Source organism: Leuresthes tenuis, unplaced genomic scaffold (genome assembly GCF_036924035.1).
Source record: "Leuresthes tenuis unplaced genomic scaffold, fLeuTen1.0.hap1 SCAF_2, whole genome shotgun sequence".
NCBI lineage: Eukaryota > Metazoa > Chordata > Actinopteri > Atheriniformes > Atherinopsidae > Leuresthes > Leuresthes tenuis.
In genome coordinates, this window is record NW_027325356.1 from 4,852,311 (window position 1) to 4,876,642 (window position 24,332).

Consider the following 24,332-nt stretch of genomic DNA (forward strand, 5'->3'; position numbering starts at 1 on the left):
GATCGTACTTGGTGCAGAACTCCATGAACTCCTTTGCTTTGTATAACGACATCACTTAAAGTCACAAAGTTCTGGTTTTATAGCCACTTTCCACTTTTGGGAGCAGCAGCAATGGTCATGCTAGCATCATGACCAAGATCTTTGATTTTACGTGTGACAACAAAGCTGTGACAGCTGTTCTCCATCTATAATTGCTCAGAATGCTTCAAAACGAGTGCAAAGTGAGACAAGTTAGAGGACTAATTATCATAGATCTGTGTGTAGAGTCAAAACCCAAAGGCTAGCATGATGTGGCACAAGTGAAGCATAACAGTGTCGTGGATACACAGTGTGTGTGTTCAGAGAGCCAGCCTTCTGTTAAAGAAACCAACCTGAGCCCCGACTCAAATATGTGGGAGAGGAGTGAAAATGTCCTCAGTGAGAGGTCAGATAAGCTGTGAGGAGGTAGGTTTGGTGCGTTTACCATCTCCAGCTCCTCTACCCGCAGCTGTTTGCGACATTTCAGAGACACCCGCTGCTCTCTGACCTCCTGCAGGGTGTCGTTCCTCACTGTGGTGCTGAGGCAGATGACGACATCCACCCTGCAGGCACAGACAGAGTGAGTTAGCTCCCTGAGAGGACGGTTAAATGAAGCCTCCTGGATGTCCAGGTGGAATTCAAACCCACTTTTTCTTGATGTTTGGACACAAGCGCAGAACGTCCTCCTTGCAGGCCATCTTGAACTTGTAGGAGAAGCGAAAGTCCTTCATTTGAATCTGAAAGTTGAGCACACAAAGTTATTTGCATCTCTCATCTTCCTCTGCAACAACCACTCATGTGGATGCGAACATCTCAGAGTTATAAGGACCAAATAACATGATCCAAACCTCCCTTTAATTAAAACTGGGTGCATCAGGTGTACATGAAAACCTCTTTTACATTTCTACTTGATATTTGGTGCTGATGAGGAGCCAAAACGTTAAAAATGTTCTTTTTTAATCATCTTTTCTCTTTTTACTTTCTTTTGTTGTGTATTTCTCACAATTTAATACAAGACAGACTCCTTTAAGCTTCAGATAACTAAACTCTGCCATAGAGATCATTTAAATTCATCGTAATCATATGAAGTTATTAACGGTATCATTGCAAACAAAAATAATAGATCCGTAATAGTCTTCTAATCATAAATAAGGTTAACGGTTAAAGAAAAAGCCGTTAGAGGCTGAAACAAACACTGGAACTTATTCATAATTCATATTTTCTTGTGTGATCTTAAACCCCTTCATGGAATGTAATATATACCATTTAGCTTCTTCTAAAAGCTATACAATATGAGAGCAAATGAGTTTTAAAACGTCCTTAAATCTGGTTGAATATTGACGAAATATGTAGAAACTACAATGAAAACATCCGCACAACAGCATTATTTACTAATCCCAATGTGCAAATGACTGGTGGGCACCAATGATGTCTAATAATCGAAGAAAAACTCCTAAAAACCTGCCAGGACATGTGAGGATTGACATCAGCTCATTCAAACTGACCTGGTTACTGATTATTTACATTTAAAGATCTAAAGAATAAGAGTATGGAGGCATAAAACTGCCCAAAATGCTAAAATAAATACAGGAATAAAAGCTGTATTCAATAAATAAATATGTAAAAATACATCCATTAGAAAAATATTGATCAAAAATACAAAAAAAACATTTATTTATTATCTAAGGTAATAATTTGTGTGTAAAACAAGAGATAAATGTATATTTCTGCATGTGCATATTCATTTCCCCCCAGTCATTTCCCTAAAGGTAATTATTTCTGTATTTATTTTGATATTTGCAGCATTTAAAACACTTTTCTTTTGCATCATATAATTTTCTCATTAAGTTATCCAAACAAATTGTGGTTACCTTTAATCACGCCGTCATTTTTTAAATTCTCTACTCTTATTTGTGCTTTTTACAGTCTTAAAGCTGTTTTTGGAATAATTTAACTGAACTAAAATCGTGATTCTTGACCATTTCCAAACATTAACAAACAGCAAAGAGAAATAAATTAACTGAATTTAAAAAGGAATCTCTTCTTCTTTGTTGATAAAAACAGAAAATTTGTTCTTAAATGTTAGAAAACTAACTTCCTGCTCGAGCTGGATGAAAATAATTCAGTTAGTTTTAAAAGAAAAAGAGGGTTACGGTGACAGCTGAAACTGACCAGCTGGAAGTGCGTAACGCCGACTAGACACTTGTCGTTCATCTCCTTCTGGTGTTTGTTCTGAACCAAACACTCCATCAGATCACCGGTATCGACCTGGTTATCCGCCACATCCTGCACACACGCAGAATGATTGAAAATAAGAGCATTTACAAGTGAATGACACAGCTGGAACAGCTGGAAACGTGCATGTGCTCACATGGCAGTGCTCCTGAATGATGGTCTCACAGGCTCTGATGAGCAGGGCGTCTATCTGGATGTCCTGAAACACAAAGTTGAAAAAGATGAGGCAAAAACAAGCTCTCGGCTTGTTCTCATGGCTTATATCTCATATCAGTAGTGAGTGCTGTGGTCTCCGTTTGGCTCTGATGACCTCTGACTCCAGCTCTGTCAGGTTGCTCACGACATCCTTGCAGCCGGACACCAGGTCCTCCAGATGTTCCTGCAGACACTCCAGCTCCTGGAGGCACACAGAGGGGAAGCAGATGGCCGTGAGCTGCTTTAAACTGTCCCACTACTTTGTTTGTACTGGAAAGGTGGAACTTTTCTCTCGTGCCTCCTGGTGTGTCCCGGTCGTGTTTAAGACTTAGATATTTTCATATTCCCTAAAACTCAGACGTTATGACTGCTGTGGTTTGTCTAACTGATGCAGGTTGTGATGTGAGACGCTCAGATTGGTTGAAGCTCCAGTAGCTCACGCAGGATGCTTGATTTAACTTTATGCACTGATAACTTGTAGGGGTGGGCTACCATATCATTCCCATTAGTTTTCTCCTGTTTTGTGAGGCCAGGGAGGTAAGTGACTGCTCATTTAGGTCATTTCCTCCCGGGCTAAGACAGCTCTGGCCTTGGCCCTTCCTGCAGCATATCATAACTCCAATTAGACTGAGTATTCTTGTGCAATTTGTAAATAAACTGTCATGGTTGCTTGAGACCTGAGGAAGATCATTTTAATGTTGCGTCTTGGCCACACAAGGCATGACATCAGGTCTCATACAAAGCATCATGAGAGCAGCAGCAGCAGCAGCAGCAGCAGCAGCAGCAGCAGCAGCAGCAGCAGCAGCAGCAGCAGCAGCAGCAGCAGCATCCAGCAGCAGCAGCAGCAGCACTCCAGCGTGCCTCACCTGCCCCGTGTCCGTCTTGTCGCTGCACCACTTCCCGAGGTCGGTCATGCAGCGTTTCTGCAGCTCCGGGTCCAACTTCACATCCAGCGCCCTCTGGTGGAGGATCCTCTGAACTTCTACTTTACAGTCTCGAGATAACTGCAAACACAAGCACACGAACACACCGTGTTTCAAAGCACATCTTTAACATTTGACGAGCTTTGGATGATAGCACCAGCAATCCTTTGTAACCCTGTTCTTTCTGAGGAGCCTTGATGTTTTATCCACGATTAGCATTAAACGCCCCAACATTTTTAACTATATTACTCTCGTTTCACTTACTTTTTTGATGATTATTGGTTTGAGATTTGATTATTTCAATTGTCAGTAAGCTACAAAGATGGAGAAAACATCCACACTGAAGGGTTTTGAGGGAACTGATGGAGCAGCAAAAGGCTCAAAACTTTTCTAAGTTCAGTACAAACTGGATTTCATATATTTTACTCTTAAACACTATGTTTTGGTGCCAAGTTTTAAAACACTTGGTTTTTTAAGATGCATACAGACACATATACAAGATATTCTAGTTTCTTCAGGACCAGAAACCTGCTCAGATGTCCCTAAGGGTGAGGCCAGCCACCCTTTGGAGGAAGCTAACACCAACAGGTTCACCTTAGGACTAAAGCTTCAGTCTCTTTTCACGATGACAGAGCAGAACCACGTCCGATCCCGCTCCGCTTCACCCCAACTCGTGAACATAAATGAACTCCTTCCCTTCAGGCAACGTGGAGCAGGCAAATCACGCTTTTCTAAGTGAGAACCTCAGACTTGGAGATCCCCAACGAGTCAAAAAGGACCACATCGTGCGTAAAAAAAGCAAAGACGCAATCCTAAACCGACGGAAATGGAAACCGTCGGCCTGTTCACAGCCTCGGTGATGAAGGCAGTTCGACTTACTCTCAGTAATTCAAACCACCGTCACTCCGGCTGCACGAGGACATAAGCCCACGAGCCACATTAAGACCAGTTGGATCAACTCCCACAAACCCTCCAGAGTCCTTGTGAAGGTGAAGTCCTTGAAAATCTGAATTCTCTCCATTATTTGTGTTCGTTTGCAGCAACACAACTTGCACTAAAGACTTATGGCAAAGAGAAGCACTCTGTGGTGTGCTTAGCTAAACTCTATGTGAGGAAGCCAGAATTTAACTTCACCTGCAGCAAAAATATCTCATTAGGTCTGAGGCAATCTGGCTAAGCTACATTTAAAATACTTTCTCACAAGCTGTTGTTAACGCTGATGTTTGCATTGACTTGTTCTGAGTTAGCTGCTGGTAGAAATGTGTGGAGGGCTCCTGAAAGCTCCTGTTATTTGTGGTATTTCTTAGCTGTCCTTATCTGACACATGATTTGTTTCGCAGTCACCTTTTTGCCTCAACTGTTAACATTAAAACTTAAAGACCAGCTGCTGTCTTTAACCTTTGCTGGTGGTGTGAGTAGCTCTGTTCAGGGCTGCGATGTCCTTCCAATCAGGACAGCGTGACCTTAAACCTTTACAAGAAGAAAGTCTTAAGTCTTTGAAAAAGTGAGGCACAAGTTGAACGATCATGCCCTTACTTTTCAACACCGGGTTCACAGAGAAGGTCTAACGCACTGTGATTACAGAGACCATATAATCACATCAAATCAAGCTGTCGAGCTCGTCCATGCTGGTAAGGGTGATTGCCAAAATGTAGCTACGTGCTAAGTGGACCTTCCTGCAAGTTGTTTTAATGAAGAGACACTGATTACATGGAAATCAAGGCTAAGTAAGTGTCTACAATCTTAAGAAGGGTCTTTGAGAGCAACGCCTCAGCCTTCTTTTAACAAATCGATGCAAAGGAGAGTGGTGTGTGAAGAAGGTTTTCTGGGTAAATCGGATTCGTTGCACCACGAAACAAGAGAAGCAAGCAGCGCGTTGTCATTCATTTCAACTCATCACTGAGTGATAACATTTGTCCAATATCTTCAAAATACTTTCAAAGATTCAAAGAAGAGGGCAACGTAACTCAGGGAGGACTCTCAAAGCAACAAATAAGGAGCGGCAACATGCAGTTAACTGGCAAAAAAAGAATTAGGTGCCGTTGTTCTGTTTTCTCACCTGACCTACCTGTGGAGAAGGAAGTCTCACACACACACAACACAGCTCGCCTCAGATTAAAATCAGTGTTATCATCAAATTAACCCCTCACCAGGATCAGCACTAATTGATTCAGGTGAAACGCAGAGGTCTTACCTGCTCGCCTGGGTGTTCCTGTTGAATTAAAGCATATCAGAGTTACACCTGTTGATCATGTGCTCCAAAGGCCACACTATTCATTAGAAAAGCTCCAGCTAAAACCCCTGAACTGCTGAGAAAAGGCTGTCTTTGGATCATTAGGCGTGTGTTGATGCGGTCGTACCCGGCGCCCCTGCTCCTCCGTGCGGTAGGCATGCCGGTACAAGCAGGAGAAAACGGCTCCCGGCGGCATGAGCTCGCTGGTCTCGTTCCAGCCGTGTGTGTGGCAGAGTCGAGCGGCATCCCCCTGACACTTCTTGTACAGGACGGGGTCCAGTCTGCGGGGCAAAGAGAGGGACTTCGTTTGAATCAGCATCTCACCTGCTGTCTGAAGCAGGACTCGGCCCATTCTGCTGTTCTGTGGCGCAGATTTATTCACCTTCCAAACATCTCTCACCTCTCTTAACCTCCTGGGACCAGTTTTTAACTTTGTTAACGTGTTCATAGGGTTTATTTCTACGAGTCAAACTGAGCAAAATAAGCCATCAGTTCTGTAGCCGAGGATTTATGTTTGAAATCTGCAGAGCAAAGAAATTAATCTAAAATTGTATAAAGAAGTGGAAAATTTAAAAGGTTATAATACATTATATATGAAAGAGAAGTGGGAGAAGGAGGGGGGACGGATGTTGTTCAAAGAACAACAATGGAGGACAACAGGTTCCCTCTCATGGAGAGAATATGGTTGGTGAGATCATTTATTACACCAGCACAACAGAAATCTCAGGATACGAGATGCTGGAGACTATGTGGAGAAAATAGTGCCAACCATTTCCATAGCTTTTCCCCTTTATCATACCCTGGAAAGAGTTAAAGAAAAGCATGGGGAACATTTTGAAAGTGGAACTTGTTTTGAACCTGGGAAAAGGGAACCAGAGAATAACAAATTCAGGGGAGAAATATTTACTCAGGATTAGTGGCGGGTAAAAAAGCCATCAGCAGGAAGTGGCTGAAAACGGAGGTACCTAAAATGGAGGATTGGGTTGAAGTGATGCATAATAGTTTTATAATGGAAAAGCTGACTTTCTCAATTAGACTAGAATGAGATCAATTTAAGATTTTATGGAATAATTGGGTTGATTTTGTAAAACTTTGTAAAACATTTAGGACAGACTTTATCTGGTAGACGCTCGTTTCCATTTTCTAATTCCAATAATGTTTGAAAATCTTCGTGTTAATTTGCCAAATCAAGTCAAAACCAACCGTAGGAATTTAAGCAAGCAGCAGCAGATGTGCAGCTGAAATGATTTAGCTTTCATCGCAGAGCTCAGACTCACTTCCAGTCTCTGGATATGAAATACTGCAGCTCCAGCAGCCGATGCTCACAGTCCTTCACCATCTTATCGGTGTACAAGTGCTCCATCAGGCAGGACAGGATCCTACACACACAAACACACACGTGTTATGATCCAGTGTCATGAATGTCAGAAACAACGAGTTGATCCGGCGATACACACTGTGTGTGTGGAAAAGCAGCTCACATTGGGTCTCCACTGCGAATGTGCTTGCAGGCAGTCTGGATGACGGACTCACAGGCTTCATTGAGCGCTCGGTCGATCCGATAGTCGGCTCCGGGGTCGGCAGATTGGATCAGAGTCTGTAACTGCAGCAAAATTCACCAAGACATTAAGATGTTTAGAAGCAGGATTTTGCTTTTGATAATCCAGTTTTATTAATCGATAAACAACACATTTACAGGAGAGGTTTCCGTTCAAAAGCAAAGCAAACGTGAGGCAATCTAATGAAAAGCTGCAGGTTTGAAGTCGGGTTGCCACGGGGCGGCGGTATAGGCTACGGTGCTCGTGGTTGTAATTCAGTAAAGAAATAATCGTTCTAACCAGCAAACAAACCTCAAAGAAGGAAAAAACAACAACAACTGCGGTGGATATCCACAAGAGGAAAACAAAGAGCGCTCCACTCCTGGAATGACTTTAATCTGAGGGGACGGGACACCAGATCTGTCAGTCGCACCAGTTAGTGTTCACCGACTGAGTTCTGTCATCTTTAAACGGTCAGACGTGCATCAGGTCTTCTTTTAAACAGCTTCCTTGATTTTTGCCATTTCCATTCACCCTTTTCTTTATTTCATATCTTTTAGTTGTGAATCAAAAACCCAGATGAGTCCTAAAAACTCATTTTGAGTTGTCCATAGACTTTAAAACAGCTCTGTGTCTCTTCATGGTCTAGCACCAAAGTACATCTCTGGCATGTTAGAGCCATATGAACTGGGACTCAGGGAGGCGTCTCCTGCTGGTGCCCAGAGTCAGGACTAAACAAGGTGAGGCTGCGTTTCAGCTTTAAGCTCCTAAAATCTGGAACAGAAGATGTGAGACAGGCCTCAACTCTGACTGTTTTCAGCCTGGATTTAAACATGGTCTATTTAGCCGTGCATATGACAGCTGAAAGTATTTTACCTGCACTCTTCACTTTTAATCTAATTAATTAATTATTTTTTATATTTATGAAATGATTTGATTTGCCTTCTTCTGATTTTATGTAGCTGTAAAGCACTTTGAATTGTGCTCTACAAATAAACCTGCCTTGCCTAACTGTTAACACTGAAAACAGCATCTGATTTATGCTGAATTCCCAGCAGATCTCGTTCGTTACGAACCTTCAGACCTCTCAGGTCTTCAGGAACAGGTTTTCTTACCAAACACAGAGAAGCTGCTTTCAGTTTTTATGCAGGTCTGAGCCTACTCTCCCATCTTTTAAATCAAACCTTTTAACTTTCCTGTTTACCATGAAAGGACTCTGATTGGGAACTTTCACTGCATTGTTCCTCTCTGTCTGTTCTACTTCCATACATTTAGTTTTTAATGCCTTTATGTTCTACATAAAGCCCTTAGAATCACCTTTTTGTTGACTCGTGCTGTATAAATACGACTGCCCGGCCTCAACAAGCTCTCAAAAACTGCATTTTTATACGATCGTGGTGAAAAGTGCCTGATGGAGAACGAGCCGTTGCCGTCTTTGAAAGACCTCTAGTGGTTAATTAAGAGTGTCGACTTATTCTTCTTCATTGTGTTGCATAGTTTTAGTGAAAAGAGTTGTAGAAAGAAGAAAGGAGGCCTCTAAATTCAAATAGAAATACTTTTGGATTAATCATTTTGAATTGAAGTGAGTCTGTCTCCTTTCATGCCTCAAAGTGAGCTCTGCAGCCACCCCCCACCCTCTCTGCTGTTCATACATCATAAAGATTCATAGCAACAATAACGGCTGACGTCTTACTGCGCTCTGACAGATGCTGTCGACAGTGGTGCTGCGGTCTCCACGGCCGATTTTCATCAGGCAGTGCAGCGTGCGGCCTTTGCGGTGCAGGCCGGAGCACTGAGCTTCGATCTCCGTCCGGCAGTGGAGGACGATCTCCGGGCTCAGAGAGAAATCCTCCATCAGCATCCGCCGGTAGTCCAACATCTCCCCCTGACACTCGCCACTGACCGGACGACCTGCACAGCACCATGTTCAATTACTACAGATACTGAAGACAGAAATCTGGTACAAATGGTGAGGTTTTTTTATTCATTCACAGTATTTTACTGATAAATTACGACCCACTAAAGACGAATAATAAATATAATAAAATCTAAACCAAATCAAAAGCTCACAGAGCTGACTGTGTTAATACCATCATAGTGATGGTAGTTAATGACATTTTAATGCCAGGTAACAGAAATATCATTCTCTCCCAGCAGTTAAAGCCAATTCTGTGAATCTGCTGGTGTGCATTTAATAATCTGGAACCCAGAGGAAAGGCTTCATTAGCCAGGAAAAGCCTCCCGCTCTCACCGCGGTGCACGGCGGCCTCAAGGCACAGCAGCAGGTATGACAGCCGGGCCTCACGGGCTCGCGGTAGGCTGGTGTCCAAGCTGCAGCGCTGCTTCCTCAGGTCCAGCTTACAGGCTTTGGCCAAAGAGTAACTGACTCTGTAATCCTGGGAGATGAGCTTCTGACGGGTGGTCAGGGCATCACGGCACTGCAGAGGGAAGAAATGGAACCGGTGACCGAATGAACTGACTGGAGAAAGATGGTCTCTTCGCTTTAATGGCGCCTGCTGCTCGCACCTTTTCTGACATGGCCTCTTCAAACTTGTGATTGAACAAGCACTTGTAGACTTTTCCTTCTCCTGCTTGAGTCTGTGGAGAAGACGAATAAAAAGCAGTTTTAATCTTAAAAATGTCCTGTAAAAAGCTGCAGCACAGAACTTGTACATAAAAATAAACTTCCATTCCAAAAGCTACCAAAGCAGTTTATAAAATGCTCCTGGAGCCTCTCTGCAGCAGAGGAATATCTTCATATTCTACAGTACAACTTATTTTTACACGTCTCGTCTTAGTGGATGCTCCCATACCGGCGCACCAGTAATGATGTCTTTTGTCTGGAGGTACAGAGGGAAGTAACCGTTGCTATGGAGACCAACTGCAGCAGTTTGGGGGACTGAAGTGCCTGTTAGGATATGAAAAACCTCTGCAGTGTTCAAGAGAATTCTGATGATGAAATCCACCCTTAACGTGACGAATAGCAAGCAGATAGATCTGGTTTGCTAACGACAGACATCTTTACAACGTGAGCCTTAACTACTCCATGATCAGCGTGATGTGGTGTGCAAACACAATCCGTCTGAATATTCAGAATATGTGAAACGTCTGGTCTGTGATCTGATGCGCTGCAGTTGGACTCTGAAGTTCCTGAAAGACTAAATCTCCACCTCAGACAGTCAGAGGAACCAGTTTTCCAGAAAAGCACGATCAGCTCCGATTGTTCAGCCGAACGAGCAAAACTGGCAGAGTGAAATGCAGCTGCTCAGTCTTTGTTTGGGGTGTATCAAACTGGTTCACGGGGGCATCGTGGAGGCTCAGGTGTGGTGTCTTCTGGGGTAGAGAGTAACTTTGTTTAGTGGGAGTTTTGTTCTGGGACTTGGCCCAACGTTTACCCGCACAAAACGCTGTAAAACGCACTGAGGGAAAGGGAAACCCTGAAAAGCTAAATATGCATCTTCCAAGGTTTTGCAGCTGATCCAGGTTGGTCAGAAATTCAGCATTTGATCCACTGTGGCTGGAAGATTAGTTTTTATCATGAATAATAATGAAAAAGATTCACAGGTTCTCTCCAAACACATGCACTTTTTATCCTGCTGTTGCCTGGAGTCGATGCAGCATTTCAGCAACATCCCACAACAAGCAACAGTGCAAAGTCTATGGATTCGTTTAAATAACCGGCACAATGTCCCTGTAATTAATATTAATGACTCCAGTTTAATGTGAAGTTCACATTTTTGTATTTTTCAATTTGTTTGAAAGCTGATACGATAAATCAGAAAGTTTATTTGGAGACGGAGAGCTTTGAAGTCGAATCATTTTGTGTGTTTCTGCTTATCAAACATGCAGGAAGCAGAAGAGTCTTCATACGTTCTGGCAGAATCTCTCACGGTCGTCTCGGCAGGCGAAGTAAAGGTGTCTGTCGAGGTGGAAGTCATCCGACGACAGCTCTGCCACCCGCAGGATGGCCTTCTGGCACTCCTCTTTGATTGGATGAACAGGATCCTGCTGCTCCGCCTCCCTCACCAACGCCCTCTCCAGACAGGCGATCGCCTCACCCTGGGAGTGGACATCCTGTGCGGAGATTAAAAGACCATGATCAGTCCAGGATTAACCCTAACCCACTGAAACTCTGATTAACCTAAAAGTTAATCTAATAAAAGCAGCTGCTGCCAACATAAAACAAGATGTTTCCACATTATTGCATCTAAGATATTAGATTCAGAATAAAGGAAGACCTGGAGAAGTAGAAGTAAAACTGAAGCAATCCATAGATACCCAACTGTTTTTAGCCCTGACTTCACAGATATTCCTCTTATCTTTAAACTTTTGTGGGGCTAAAGCCCGAGCAGACTTCTGCTCACACCTGGTTCTGACTCTTAGATTTAATCAACAACTAAAAACAGAGAAACGTAGCAGCTCAGCTGCTCAGCTTAATCTGGTTTTCACCAAGCAGGGAGATCCAGTCGAAATGATACGACACTTCAAAGTATCACCAAACTCCACCCGAATGCTGCATGCCCAGTTATCCATTTCCTCACATTCAAAGGATCCGCTGCTTCTGTGATTTGCAGCAATGTGAATGTGGATTAGCGCACATATAATGTGGCATTAGCCTAAGTGACACCAGCCACGCTTAATGAGGCTGAAAATAATCAGATTTTAATCAAATAAATGAAAATATTGATGTGAACATCATATCAGACTAATCCAAAAGCCCCTGTGAGGCATTCAAAGAGCCCATATTCTCATTTTAATGGTGGAACTGTCATCATCCTGGACATTGTGAGGACTCCTCCTGTGATGGTCTGTCTGAAACGCTCGGTTTCAGCTGACTGGACGCAGCTGCTCATTCAACACAAACACACCCATCTCACCTTGTGTCCCACATTGATGCTGCCGCACCGCAGGCTGTTAATGTCTTCTTTGCATTTGTCCATGAAGCCGCAGATCAGCCTGTAGTCGCTGAAGATGATGCTGGTCATCTTAACGATGTACTGATTGCACTGGTACTCGCTGATGTTGCCACGGTGATCCACGAGGCAGGACACCAGGTAGCCCCTCCCGCGCTCCTCATCGTTACACTCCTTTATCTGCAGGTGTTGAACACGTAACCAACTGAACTTAGACAACATCAAACCTCCCCGCAGACAGATGGAAGCAAACTGACCTCAGCGATGGTGCTCTTGCAGACTTCCACCGCCACAGACTCGAACTTTGGATCTGTGGTCAGGTTGAGTTTGTAGTTCCACAGAAGCTGGAGCGAAAAGAAGACGGGAAACTTCACGCATCTTTACAGAAGATTTAAATGGCAAAACACAAAGGAAACAGCTGGGAAAGAAACCGCAGTACGTGCTGATCATGATCAAAGAAGTCAGGCATGTGGAAACAGGATATATCCAACTGTAGCTGAAGCTTCTAACGGTTACTGCAGCTCAAACTGTAACTCACACTGTTTCTCCTCTTTATCTTCAGCTGAAAACATCATCACTTCAGCAGCAGGATTAGCATCAATCAGTGGATAGTTTGAGCACTTTTCTGTCCACTGATCGTGTCGATGCTTCATCTGCGTCTTTAGAAACTGTTTGGCACCTTAATCCCTCACAAAGCATTAAGCTCTTTGTGTGTTTTTCATGCAAAGGTCTTTTTACTCTGCAGAAGCTCTTAGATGAGCCGTGATATCGAAAGAGAAATATTTTCTCCTCTGAGATGCAGCGAAGCACAGAAGTACAAAGTGGTGTGAAAATGTCATTATGGAACGCAGACTCATAAAATGTTATTAAAATGTTAAACTGTTACCTGAACCTCTGTCTTCCTCACACTTTTCCATCTGTACATCCTGCATAAGTTCAAAGTCAAGACTGGGGCCATCTGAATGAGCAGAGTGCAATACTTTTGGCTTAAAGCTGTTTTCTGATACACTCCAGCACCAGTTTGCTGAGCTTCGTTGGGAGCAGCAAGCCGTGGAAATGCTCTGTAAGAGCCCCGGATGCCCACTCCTGCCCACCCCTTAAACCTCACAGAAAAGCCATGTTGAGTGCAGAGCTGTCAAAGCTCCCTACGTGAGGGCTCTCTGAAGCGAGCTGGATGGGTTCCCATCCTCTGGGATCAGGGGTGTCACACTGTCAAACTGTCAAATGCAGGCTTTTCAACACTATTATCTGCCCCTTGTGTGACTCTGATTATGAGATATGAGATCTATATGCCCCCCCATCCCCTCCAAAAAGGGTACAAAAACCATATAGTCATGTGAAATAAGGAAAATATGACATTTTAGGGCATAATAAAAGGAAGAAGATTGAGCAATTAAATCTTCTTGTCCTTATCAGGTCTTAGAATTGGATCAATACAAAATCACATGAGCAACGTCACCTGACCTATGACACTGTGACATCATTTATCAAACCTTTTCAGCCCCGAGGTACCTCGAGCCCTCAAAGCAAATGCAACCCCCACATGTTGCTTCAGATCTTAAGGGCTTAAGCAGTCCACCCTTACTGCCGTTATAGTGATTAAGAAGGTAAGCAGCCAGGAGCTGCTAATCAAATTAACCTGATTGATCATCGTCAAGTGTGAGCAGACCTGCTCTGCAGGTGTGTGTTAACACGATGCCAAGGAGGAAAGACATCAGCAGTGACCCCAGAGAAGCAATATCTGTCTGTCTGGAGTCCATCATTCTACAGAGAGAAAGATTATTCACAAGTGGAAAACATTCAGGACAGCTGTCAATCTTCCCAGGAGTGGACGTCCCAGCAAGTTCACCCCAAGGTGAAAAAGCCCAGAGCTACATCTCAGACTCTCCAGGCCTCAGTTAGCATGTTAAAGGTTAAAGTTCACCCCAAGGTGAAAAAGCCCAGAGCTACATCTCAGACTCTCCAGGCCTCAGTTAGCATGTTAAAGGTCAAAGGTCATGACAGCACAGTTAGAAAAAGACTGAACAAGGATGGCTTGTTTGGAAGGGCTGCAGGAGAAAGCGTTAAACGTTATAAAGGGGCTGTTGAACCATGGGGTGTTAGCCTGACTTAGTTTTGGTGAATAAATAACATGATGTTGCTCATCTCAGGTTGCATTTACTTCATCTTAAGACCTGGTAAGGAGCAGGTTATTTTTCTTTGTCCCGATACGTAAAACTTTGGCATTAAAAGAGGGCGTACTTTTCCCATATGACTGCTCCTTGCAAAAATGCTCGTATTTTCCGTCAGGGGAAAAATGAGTAAACCATTAACAGAAAAACCCATCAGCAGCAGCTGTCAAACGCAAACTGGAGGTGAAACTCTCTCTTTTTTCCATTCCTTTTAATGCTGCCACACTGTTCCCAGGCAACGTGTCCAGTGTCCTCTTTTCAGTAACGTTATGGGTGGGCGCGTTTGCTGTTCATTATAGTGACAGACACAGCTGCAATCACCCTGCTCCCAGGAGTTGGGCTCTGCACAGGCGATGCACTGTTGTCCCCACAGAGCAGGCAACCTCTGAGGCCCAGCAGCAGCACAGGTCAGCTGATTACAAAGTAAACAAGTCTGCCAGGGCAAAAATCTATTTATTGCAAGTCATTTCTCTCCTTAGTGCTGCTGCTTTACTGGATCTTAAAGTTCCCCGCCTTCCAAATCCAACTTTAAGCCCTGCCAAAACGCAGACTGGCTCAAAATACCAATCAGTTCTGATTACTTTAATTATGTAAAAGACATTTCTTTTTCATTATATTCTCTTCTTTATTTCCGTGTGTTCACCGTGTTCCTTCTGGGGGGCGATTGAGCCGCAGCAGCCTCAGATAACAGCGGCCGACAGTCAACCACCCAGAAAATAAGCCCAAACAAGTGTGTGTGACATGTTAATTACAGTCAGTGTTTTACAGGGCTGCAATAAACACTGTCCAAGTGCTCCATTAGCCCCGTGGCGTCTCATAAACCTGTCGGCTGGCAGCTGCCCTGAGCTATGGAGGCCTACGGTCCGGGCAACACTGAGAGGAGGTGCAGGAAGAGGGGAACCCCTGGCTGAGGACTGTCAGTAAGGGCTGTATTTGTATGTTGAGAGTAGATACAACATATGTAAAACATGAGGGGGATCTATTCAGGATGGAGTGATTTTCGATCGGATCGTCATATTTTTTCAAATCTTCTTGAAGATTTTGAATTAATTCAATACTATAAAAGTCTCTGGAAGCTGCGCTTTACTGTGTGCTTAAAATGTTTCTCATGGAGCAACATGTCTGCATACAGACCCTTTGAGAAATATTTCCTGCCAGGCGGCTCATATTCCAGTGTAGAAATTAAATGGGACCGACTCCTTCGCCAGATATCTTGCAACAGCTGTTGTACTCTGGGCATCTTTCGCTGACTTTCTTGTATTTGATTGATTTTGCAAAAGCTGCCGATATTATGGGCTGCCGAGATGCATTTGTGCTTAAACCGGCCGCAGCACCTGGTCTGGCAGCGGTGGTCGGGGGTCTTTTTGTGGCCTCGGAAGGGTGATGAACTTGTTATAAATGTCTTACCCTTCACAGGAACAGATTTTTTGCATATCGTGCAAATAGGTTGCGTTAGGTCTTTAGGCTCACCGTTGACAACCTGAAATATGCCCAAATAGCCGATCTTTTTTGGCATTTTTGAATATCCCAGCCAAGATCCATTTGTTTGTAAAGATCTCGTCCATGTTGTTCTGCTTAAAAGGGAAATTATGATTAAATGTTTAAATGCTTCCCTCAATCCAAGAATCGCAGAAGCTCAACACTCCCATACAGCTAAGGCTGCTGGGAGTGATGTTCTGCAGGCGTTTCATATTGAACATGTGGAAACTGTGGCCTCACAGCTCAACATTAATGTTCTTAACAGAGGTCATGCTTAAAGTCCTTTTCAAGTCAGCTACACTCCGTAAACATTTGAATTCTGGCCTGAGGACGTGCCCCCACGCTCTAAAATATTCATGTGCATGCATGCTTGTGTGTGTCTTAGAAGGAATACTCACATGGTTGCAGTCGGGAGAAATATCAGTTTCCTGCAGAAAGACAGAGATAAGGATGAATCCTCGGATGGATTCAATTATTTATGAAGGCACAGACAGCGAACACCTCAGAAGCTCATCAGTTAACATGCTGTATCTGCTTTCTTTAATCCGTGCTTGCAGCAGGGAAGTCTGTCTTCAGGCTTTTCCACTACTTGCTCGTGCTTTTTCTTGGCAAACAGCAACTTGCCACACGGTGAAACTGCCAAGTTTGGCAGCATCTTGCCTAAAAGCAAAAGTCTGTTCTCACAGACTGTGGCTGCATGGCAAGCAGCATCATCAGAGATGCTGCACATAAGCACTGGTTAAACGCATGAAATTACAGCATGCAAGCTGACCTTAAAGCATATTTCTGTTGGGCAACCATTAAACAAACATAATGGGTTCAGCTGTGAGCTTTAGAGGCGTGTTGGCTGAACTTTGGACAACCAGAGGAGACTAAGAAGTGTCACAGTTACTTTCAGCCTCTTTTCCTCCTTTTAAACCGCTTTAAAACTTTCAATGAACCAGTTAGACTTTCCACACAGAGCCAAGTCATTACGCCGCTTCAAACATCTCTTGTCAAATTGTTTGAACTTCCCTCTTGTCGTGGCGTTAAGCCTCCCTTCGGACAGAGTTTGGGAAAAAGGCGCCACACCTACTGAATGCTTAGAAGATCATTGTTAGTCACCTCAAAGACTATTTCTCAGCTGACCAAGAGCTCAACAAGCCATACTTATCTGGACAAGCTTTTAGTTGACTGAAACCTCGACTTTGCCATGTTTTATTTCTTTTTATGTTCTTAATCCCCGTTTGTTTCATACTTCCTCTTTTATTCTTTGTGAGTTCTATCTGTGATAAGTGCTCTATAAATAAAGGTATTTGCTAGTTTCTGAGTTGGAGCAAAGCAGTGAACCCCCCCCCCCCCCCAGAATGACTCTATCAGAGCTTTTCAACCACATCACAAATATTTTTCAGCTATTCTTTCCTTATCTTCATTCACTGAGCTTCCCGTGAGTTTCTGTAGAGGCGTGCAGAGCAGGGACGCAGTTTGACTTCACAGATCACAGTTTGTCTCAGATTCCCTGCAAACCAATGTCTTAATATACCCAGTCCAGTTTAAAGAAGCTGTTGTGAACCAGACTGGGTGTGTAGAAGGGCTTTATTGGCAATATTAAGGCATCATAGAGCAGGAGAACAGCGAGCACCGCTGAAACTGCTCCATGTCCACGTTAAAGTGACGTCGTTTTGAATGTTCCCTCCTGGATCGAGCAGACTAAACCTACACTGGCTCAGATTCTGTTGAAACATGGCTCTCCAACCCCAGTCGAGGCTGCTGTGGCAGCAGCTTCCCTGCGCTGCTGCTGGCCGTCACAACGGACTGAACTGGTTCTAAGGCAGAAACAGAACCGACACCATTTCGGTGGAACATGAGCGAATAAAATCTACAGATACAGATGCATAGAAAGGCCAACGCTTTCTGGTTCAGCCCCTGCTAGGTCTGTGGAGAAGTCCGTGTGTTACCACTGAAAAGCGTCCTGTTTTCATTACTTAAAGAGCATTATGGTTTCCAAAGAACCTAAAGATCCGGTAACCATCCCAGTGAGCTCTGTGGTCCACATTATAGTCAAACATTTCACCTTTAAATAAAACGTCTAAGACTGAACTTTTCCTGTTTTTCCCTCAGTTTTCTTAATAAAAAATGCAACCGAGCAGCAGAACGAACAGTAGAACCAGTATCACACCAAGGCAGTCGGCGAGGCTGCATTTCTCTCCTCACTTTCATATGAACAAGAAGCTCGACATAAACTCGCCCACAACATCCTCGAGCTCCCTTCGCTTTACTTTGCAGTAAAAGGACACGAAAGCACTTTGTAAAGACTCTCCTCTGCCCACGAGAGCCGAGGCACAAACTCTCCTTTTGATTTTAAAACCTAATTTCCACTAAATGCTTTCCTGACAGAAGAATGAGTGGAACGAGGATACAGACCCATAAAAATGACCAATTAGTCAGACAATGAGTTATTAATTACTAAAGAGCTGCTCTGTTTACATCAAAGCCTTCTGAAATGAGCCCAGACTAATCCAACAGCCGGATCAAACAGAGAATAACTGGGTCGGGGTGAAGGGTGGAGTCCTCTCAGGTACAACAAACGCTGCGTCCTTTCGTCTGAGAGCAGAAGTAATGAGAACAGAGCCATGAAATGTAAGGAAATCTCGTGGCCATGAACCCACACGGAATTATCAACTACAGCCACAAAGCTTTTAAGCACCTTTTAACGCAGACTTTGGGGTTTGTGACGCACTTATTGTTTCCTGCTCTCCCCATCAGCAGCAGCCTCACCCAACAAGACGAGGAAGAGCCTAAACTGGGGAAATAAATGTTCAGCAATGTTCTGCTGAGCCATCCATCCAACCAGAACAGCACGCATAACGTCACCTGACTTCCACATTTGCACTGTCGTGTAAACTTTACTGGACGTACGTTTGCTTTTCTGATCGAATCCAACGCAGACGAGATGTTTCCGTGTTCTATACAAAGATCATAAACGTCTAATTGCTCGCCGGTAAGGTGCAGCGTCGCTCAGTGCAGCTGGGCACACGCTCACCAGCTGCCTCTGAACAGAACAGATAGAATAGAGCTGAATTAAAGTGCTTTTGCAGCCAAAAACGGAAGAATCCGGGATAACGTGCATCGAAAGCAATAAAATGCCTGAAACAAATAAGATAAAGTAAGTCTATAAGCTCAATCGGAACACCTCCCAGCCCCTAACTTTAAATGATGCAGGACAATCATTATAAAAGGACGTTAAAGTTTTAGGTTTATTAAGTGCACAGATGGCAGAGGCACAAAAACTGCTCATTAATCTGGTTTAAAATGTCGGGCCGAAGGCAGCGGTTCAGACATCCAGGCTGAGATGGAATCCTGACAATGTTCTGTGCTGTCTGCATCATCCGGGTGTTGCTGAAGCTCTCGCAGCTGCACGCCATCCTAACACGCCATCTATTCGGAGTTAATAAGCGTCAGACTGACTGGTCGGGTTGTGCTGAGGAAAAGTGACTCGCTGTGTGTTTGCAACTCGCAGACGCCTCTCAGCTGTCAGATTTCAGGGCTTAGACCGCCACAAATAAACTCTCAAATGCTGTTTTGCGGCCACATGCTGCTAAGCTGACAGTGGTACTGCAGGCCTGTGTGTGTTTGTGCCTTCCCTGGCAAACAGGCAGATTTATAAGGGACATTTACCTCTTCAGGAGGCCACAGCTGTTATAGAGTCGAACTGATGTAATTATCTCAGTAAAGAGGGCAACGCTCAGGGCCGGAGGAGAGGAGGTGTGTGTGTGTGTGTGTGTGTGTGTGTGTGTGTGTGTGTGTTTGACGTCAGCATGCAGAACGAGGGAGGAAGACGACTTGATGGTTTAGAAAGCCCAAAAATAAAAGCAGCAGAGAAAGAAAAGCGGTGACATTACTCTCCAAAGCTCTAAGGACGCTGTAAGTGCTCATTAATGCACGGTTTCAGTCAGCAACTCTCACTTCCCCAAAGGTCTGAAGACATTTCTGCAAATGTTTTACTAAATCATGACTCATCATCTGTTTATACGACAACTTCTACACACGAGCGAGTCTCAGAAGGTGTTAAAGTCACGTTTAAATCCGTCCAGCAGTCACGTTACTCTGTGCAGAAATCTTATTCTCAAGGTTTAAATGTTGTTTACAGTATTTCTTTATAAGGGGACTTAAATATCTCCAGCTGTTATGCCTCCACCAACGCAGAGAGAGACGAGGACTTTCTCCCCGTTAAGTGAGGACAAAACCAGAGCCCGCTTCATTTTGGTGACTCAGCTAAACTTTTAGATCTATGACAGAGACCTCGGCTCAGTGCTCTTCTGATTTATTGCCATTTCCTTCCATACACGTAAGGGAATGTGGAGGGAACGTCTTATTTGGTGCAGGTTGATGAGTAATCCTGTTAATAACCCAGTTATAGAGCGGAGGAGACAAAACCAGGCGGCTCAGCACACATCTGATGGACGTTTCCGCAGGTCACAGAAAACTGTGACAACTGGAGGAAGAAATGTTTTCTACTCAGAGCTGCAACTAGCAAACATTTTCTGTCCTTCCAGGTTCAGTCGCCAAATATGCTGCAAATTCAGTGAAAATAGTCCGAAAACGACCCTAAAGGCCAAGCTGGCATTCAGTTTTCAACAAAGAGATAAAAACCTAATCATAGCCCCGTCGGCCTGTGTGAGGAGCAGAAGAAGAATGAAACACACTGAGGGGAATAACATGATAAAAGTCTGTGGTTCAACTTCAACCTGCAAGTCACCTGACTGCTCACACACATGCACACACACATGCACTCACACATGCACTCACACATGCACTCACCTGACACTGAACCAAGTCAATAATTACTTCACTGAGTCAAATGTGCAGTAAGTTAAATCCAGTGCAGAGTGCTGAGGTCGTAAAAGCTCAAAGCACATTAAACCTTTCCTTTTTACCGTTAAAATCTGAAAAAAAAAAAAGCTGCTTCAAGACAAACATTAAAGATGTAGATTTATACAGAAATAAATGCTTTTAAGCCTGACAACCAACCAAAAAAACTGCCTCCACAGCTCAAGGTGCAGCTTCGATTTTAAGCCTAATCAAACACATTCAGCTCGCGGCTTCGCTCAATAGATAAAAAATCCCCCCCCCCCCCCCACCCCCCCCACAGAACACATTTCCTCTCTGAACCACTCCACGTTTCTTCTGGCGGTTTGGACAGAAAAGTTTTCACATTGTGCTGAGAAAATCCAATTAGCCGAAGACGACACTGAGCCTAAGTGCACCCACAGACCAAGTCTAGCCCAGGACGGATGAAACAGAAGCACGATTAATACACGGTGATGTGTGCGGTCCAACCAGACAACAGCAGCTTAACGGGCTGGACTGCACAGCACCTTTTTACACCTTTTTAACTGCACATACAAGCCAACTCTACACCTTTCAGCCTCACAGTGGGTTTCACAGCCATCATATGTTTGTAAGGTTGATCATTTTGTTGATTTTTTTGTCAGCACAGCTCAGCTGTACATAGGTCCAGAGCCTTGTTGGGATTATTGGACCAGGCTGTAAAAGCAGCCACAAAAGGATGCAAATGGACCACTGAGTCTGAGGCTCATACAGTATTTAGAAAGGGTTGGTGGCCTCTCTCCAGTCTATCAGGGTGGGGGGGGCATTGGGTCTTAATATATCCGTGCCTGCATCACATAAGTGGAGGGGGAGGAATTGGTTGATTGAAGCAAGCTCAGGTTAAAACTGACACTAAACAGCCAAAAGACATCATTTTCTTTTACAGAAAGGAAAAAACTAAACTTTTAAGTTGTGCGTTTTTCAAGATAATTAGAAAACTCTGTTGAGGGTTTTACAGTTTTCCTAAATCTGAAAGGGATGATATGAAGCGGCGAACGGTTTAAGGTGCCCTAAAATGCCTGTGGGAGCCCGGGTTAGGACGCTGGTGCAGGTGCGGATGGTCACCTCTGCATCACTACCATCCTGACCGCCGGCATGGCTCTGAAGCACCGGGGCGACACACCCAGCTCCCCCAGCGGCGGCTCACCTCTCTGCGGTCTTGCAGGCACTCCAGCACGGCCAGGTTGTTGGTCCAGGTGTGCTTGGGACAGAGGCGGATAAGGTCCTCCCGGCAGGCCTCCTCCTCCGCCAGCTTCCAACCGGTCGTCCTTCGAGGCTGGGAGGCCCCAGCGGCAGGTGCATCCTTGACCGACAGGTCGACGGCTCGGACGACGGGCGGGTTCGGCGGTTCGGCCGGGCCGCTCGCCGCCTTCAAGCCGAGGACGGGCGCGAATTTGAGGAGACACACAAACGATAACAGCAGCAGGAGCAGCGGAGAGCGACAGTATGCCGCCATCTTCACATAACTGTCAAGGTTGTCTTGATCAGATACACAACTTCCGGTCAGCAGTTCACAATAAAAGCCTTATTTACTGGTAAACTAGACTACTTCCGGTAAGTTGATCGCAATAAAGGCTTTGCTATTACACATATTTTCGTTTGTTTTTATTTTACTTCATAAATTTAAAAGAGCTTAGAGGCTATCTATGTATCATTTTTAGCAATAAAAGTTTATTCTATGAACTCATTTTTTTTATTTCACTGATTTAAGAAAAAGAAAAGCCGGACATAACCACCCCTTATATTTTTAAACTTAGCTTCCAAGCAGCCAGACTTTCCTGTGGTCTTGGAGATAGTTCCCCAGACTTTCTGAAGGTCTTTCAAATGTTTTCTTTGGATAAAGGCTGTGCTTTCAATCCAGTCAATACACCAGACATTTCTTCGTTTTTGAGCCACTTAACACTGTCCTATGAATCATTCAAGCATAAAAAGGGCATCTGAGGACTACAAATTTGAAGAAAGCTCGTTTTCTCATGGCAAATATTGACTTCCAGGCTCGTTAGAATCATACTAACTTTATTTTTGCCTTATATACTGTATTTCCTTTCACGTTTGTACATGTCTCAGTAAATCACTGCACCTGTTTTCCATCCTGGGATAAACAGTAATGACAGATGTAAACTTGTGTGTAAAGCATCTTCCTCACACAGGTTGTGCCATCTCAGCACAAGATGTCCTTGTTTAACCGTCACTTTTCCACTTTTGCTGTTCACACTGAGCAAACAGAGGCGGTCTGTTATAGTTTCAAATAAGAACAATCAGCTGAACAACGAGAACACTGCTGGTTAGGGTGGTGCGTTCTGTCATGCTTGCTGCTATGGGTTTCAGCTTAATACCATGGGTTTTTGCCTCTGCGCCCTACAGATGTTGATTTGTTTGACCACAGAACAGCTTTCCACTTTGCCTCAGTCCATTTTAAACGATCTGTAGCCCAGAGAAGACGGTTTCTGGATCGTCTTCACATACGCCTTCTTTGCACGATGGAGCTTTAACCTGCATTTAAAGCTGTGTTCACAATGATTTCTGAAAGTGTTCCTGAGCCCATGCAGGGATTTCCTGGACAGAATCATGTCTGTTTTTAATGCAAAGCTGCCTGAGGGTCTGCAGATCACAGGAATCCAATATGAATTCCCTTGAATAGAGTATTTTCATCGTATGATGTACTGTAGATGATTTTATGTTGAGGATCATTTTTCTGAAATAGCTCCAGAACCTCTGTCCATCTTTACTTTTGAGTCTCTCAGAAGATGCTCTTGTTGATAATTAACCTAATTACTGCAGATGCAACATGTTCGTCCAGCTGTTTCTTTGTAGTACCTCTTACTTTTATTCCCGCCCCAACTTTTTTGACGTTACTTCCATCACACTCAAAATTAGCTTATCTTTTAAAAAAATAGCAAAATGTCTCACTTTCAACATTTAATGTTTTTTTTTTAATGTTCCATTGTGAACAAAATATTGGTTAATCCATCCATCCAGGGTTTTCGTTCTTATTGACAAAGTCCCACCTTAAACAGAAAGAACCACACAAGAGATCAATATCAAGTTCAGCTTTTGCAAAAGGGACAGCCACAGGTTTGTGTCTAAGCAACCTCCGACTCCCTCCCTGCAGCAGCCTGGTTTTATTCAGAGATAAGAAAAGGGGAAGAGCTTTACAAAACAAAGGGTTGCATAGAAAGTTCAGAGCATGTGACTCTGTCGAATGTTCAGATATGGAGACACGTCTGCAAATTGAGAGAGTGAGACCTTGTAGAAAATCATACAAAGAGATACATCTGTAAACTGGTTTGAATCAGGCGTTGTAGCTGAACTCAGTTAAACTCTGACCTCTGGGACTCTGTCCTGAGGCATCTCCCTTTGTTTATACACACACACATTTCATATCACCTGACTGGAACTAATACAGCATATGATTCATATATGGCACACAGGGTTTATGGTGTAGGGTATATGATGGTATATCATGAGATAACAACTAAAAACTCTAACAGACGCCATATACTGGAGCGTTGGGCAACCAATCACAGCGCCCGGGGAGCCTTGCTCAAGGGCACCTCGGCCCTCCAGCTGTCAGTTGAGTGGCAAGAGTGGGAATCGCACCGCCAACCCTCTGGTTATTGGACGACCCACTCTAACCACTGAACCACGGCCACCCAACAACTGGCGGAAGCCGGACTACCCTGAGAGGACCCACCCATACACGGGAAGAACATCCAAATATATTAGTTCAAAAGATTTGCAGATTGCTGCATTTTGGC

At 44.0% G+C, this 24,332-nt stretch overlaps 1 protein-coding gene across 2 annotated transcripts in view; it reads right to left on the reverse strand.

Moving 5' to 3' along the window:
- Window positions 1-22,058, reverse strand: part of LOC140301489 (Golgi apparatus protein 1-like) — a 28,450-nt gene extending 6,392 nt beyond the window's left edge. Inside the window, exons 1-18 of one of the 2 annotated variants that reach the window (XM_072379952.1) lie at window positions 21,722-22,058; window positions 16,104-16,133; window positions 12,313-12,399; window positions 12,020-12,235; window positions 11,013-11,216; window positions 9,669-9,740; window positions 9,394-9,580; window positions 8,836-9,053; window positions 7,086-7,207; window positions 6,882-6,983; window positions 5,732-5,885; window positions 5,566-5,583; window positions 3,315-3,452; window positions 2,564-2,650; window positions 2,390-2,452; window positions 2,191-2,304; window positions 667-755; window positions 464-581 (exon numbers count right to left, since the gene is read on the reverse strand). In XM_072379952.1, coding sequence (XP_072236053.1) covers window positions 464-581; window positions 667-755; window positions 2,191-2,304; window positions 2,390-2,452; window positions 2,564-2,650; window positions 3,315-3,452; window positions 5,566-5,583; window positions 5,732-5,885; window positions 6,882-6,983; window positions 7,086-7,207; window positions 8,836-9,053; window positions 9,394-9,580; window positions 9,669-9,740; window positions 11,013-11,216; window positions 12,020-12,235; window positions 12,313-12,399; window positions 16,104-16,133; window positions 21,722-22,030 — 2,328 coding nt within the window. In that variant the 5' untranslated portion in view covers window positions 22,031-22,058. The remainder of the gene's footprint in view (window positions 1-463; window positions 582-666; window positions 756-2,190; window positions 2,305-2,389; window positions 2,453-2,563; window positions 2,651-3,314; window positions 3,453-5,565; window positions 5,584-5,731; window positions 5,886-6,881; window positions 6,984-7,085; window positions 7,208-8,835; window positions 9,054-9,393; window positions 9,581-9,668; window positions 9,741-11,012; window positions 11,217-12,019; window positions 12,236-12,312; window positions 12,400-16,103; window positions 16,134-21,721) is intronic. The other variant, XM_072379954.1, reaches the window with a different exon arrangement.
- Between the last annotated feature and the right edge of the window lie 2,274 nt (window positions 22,059-24,332).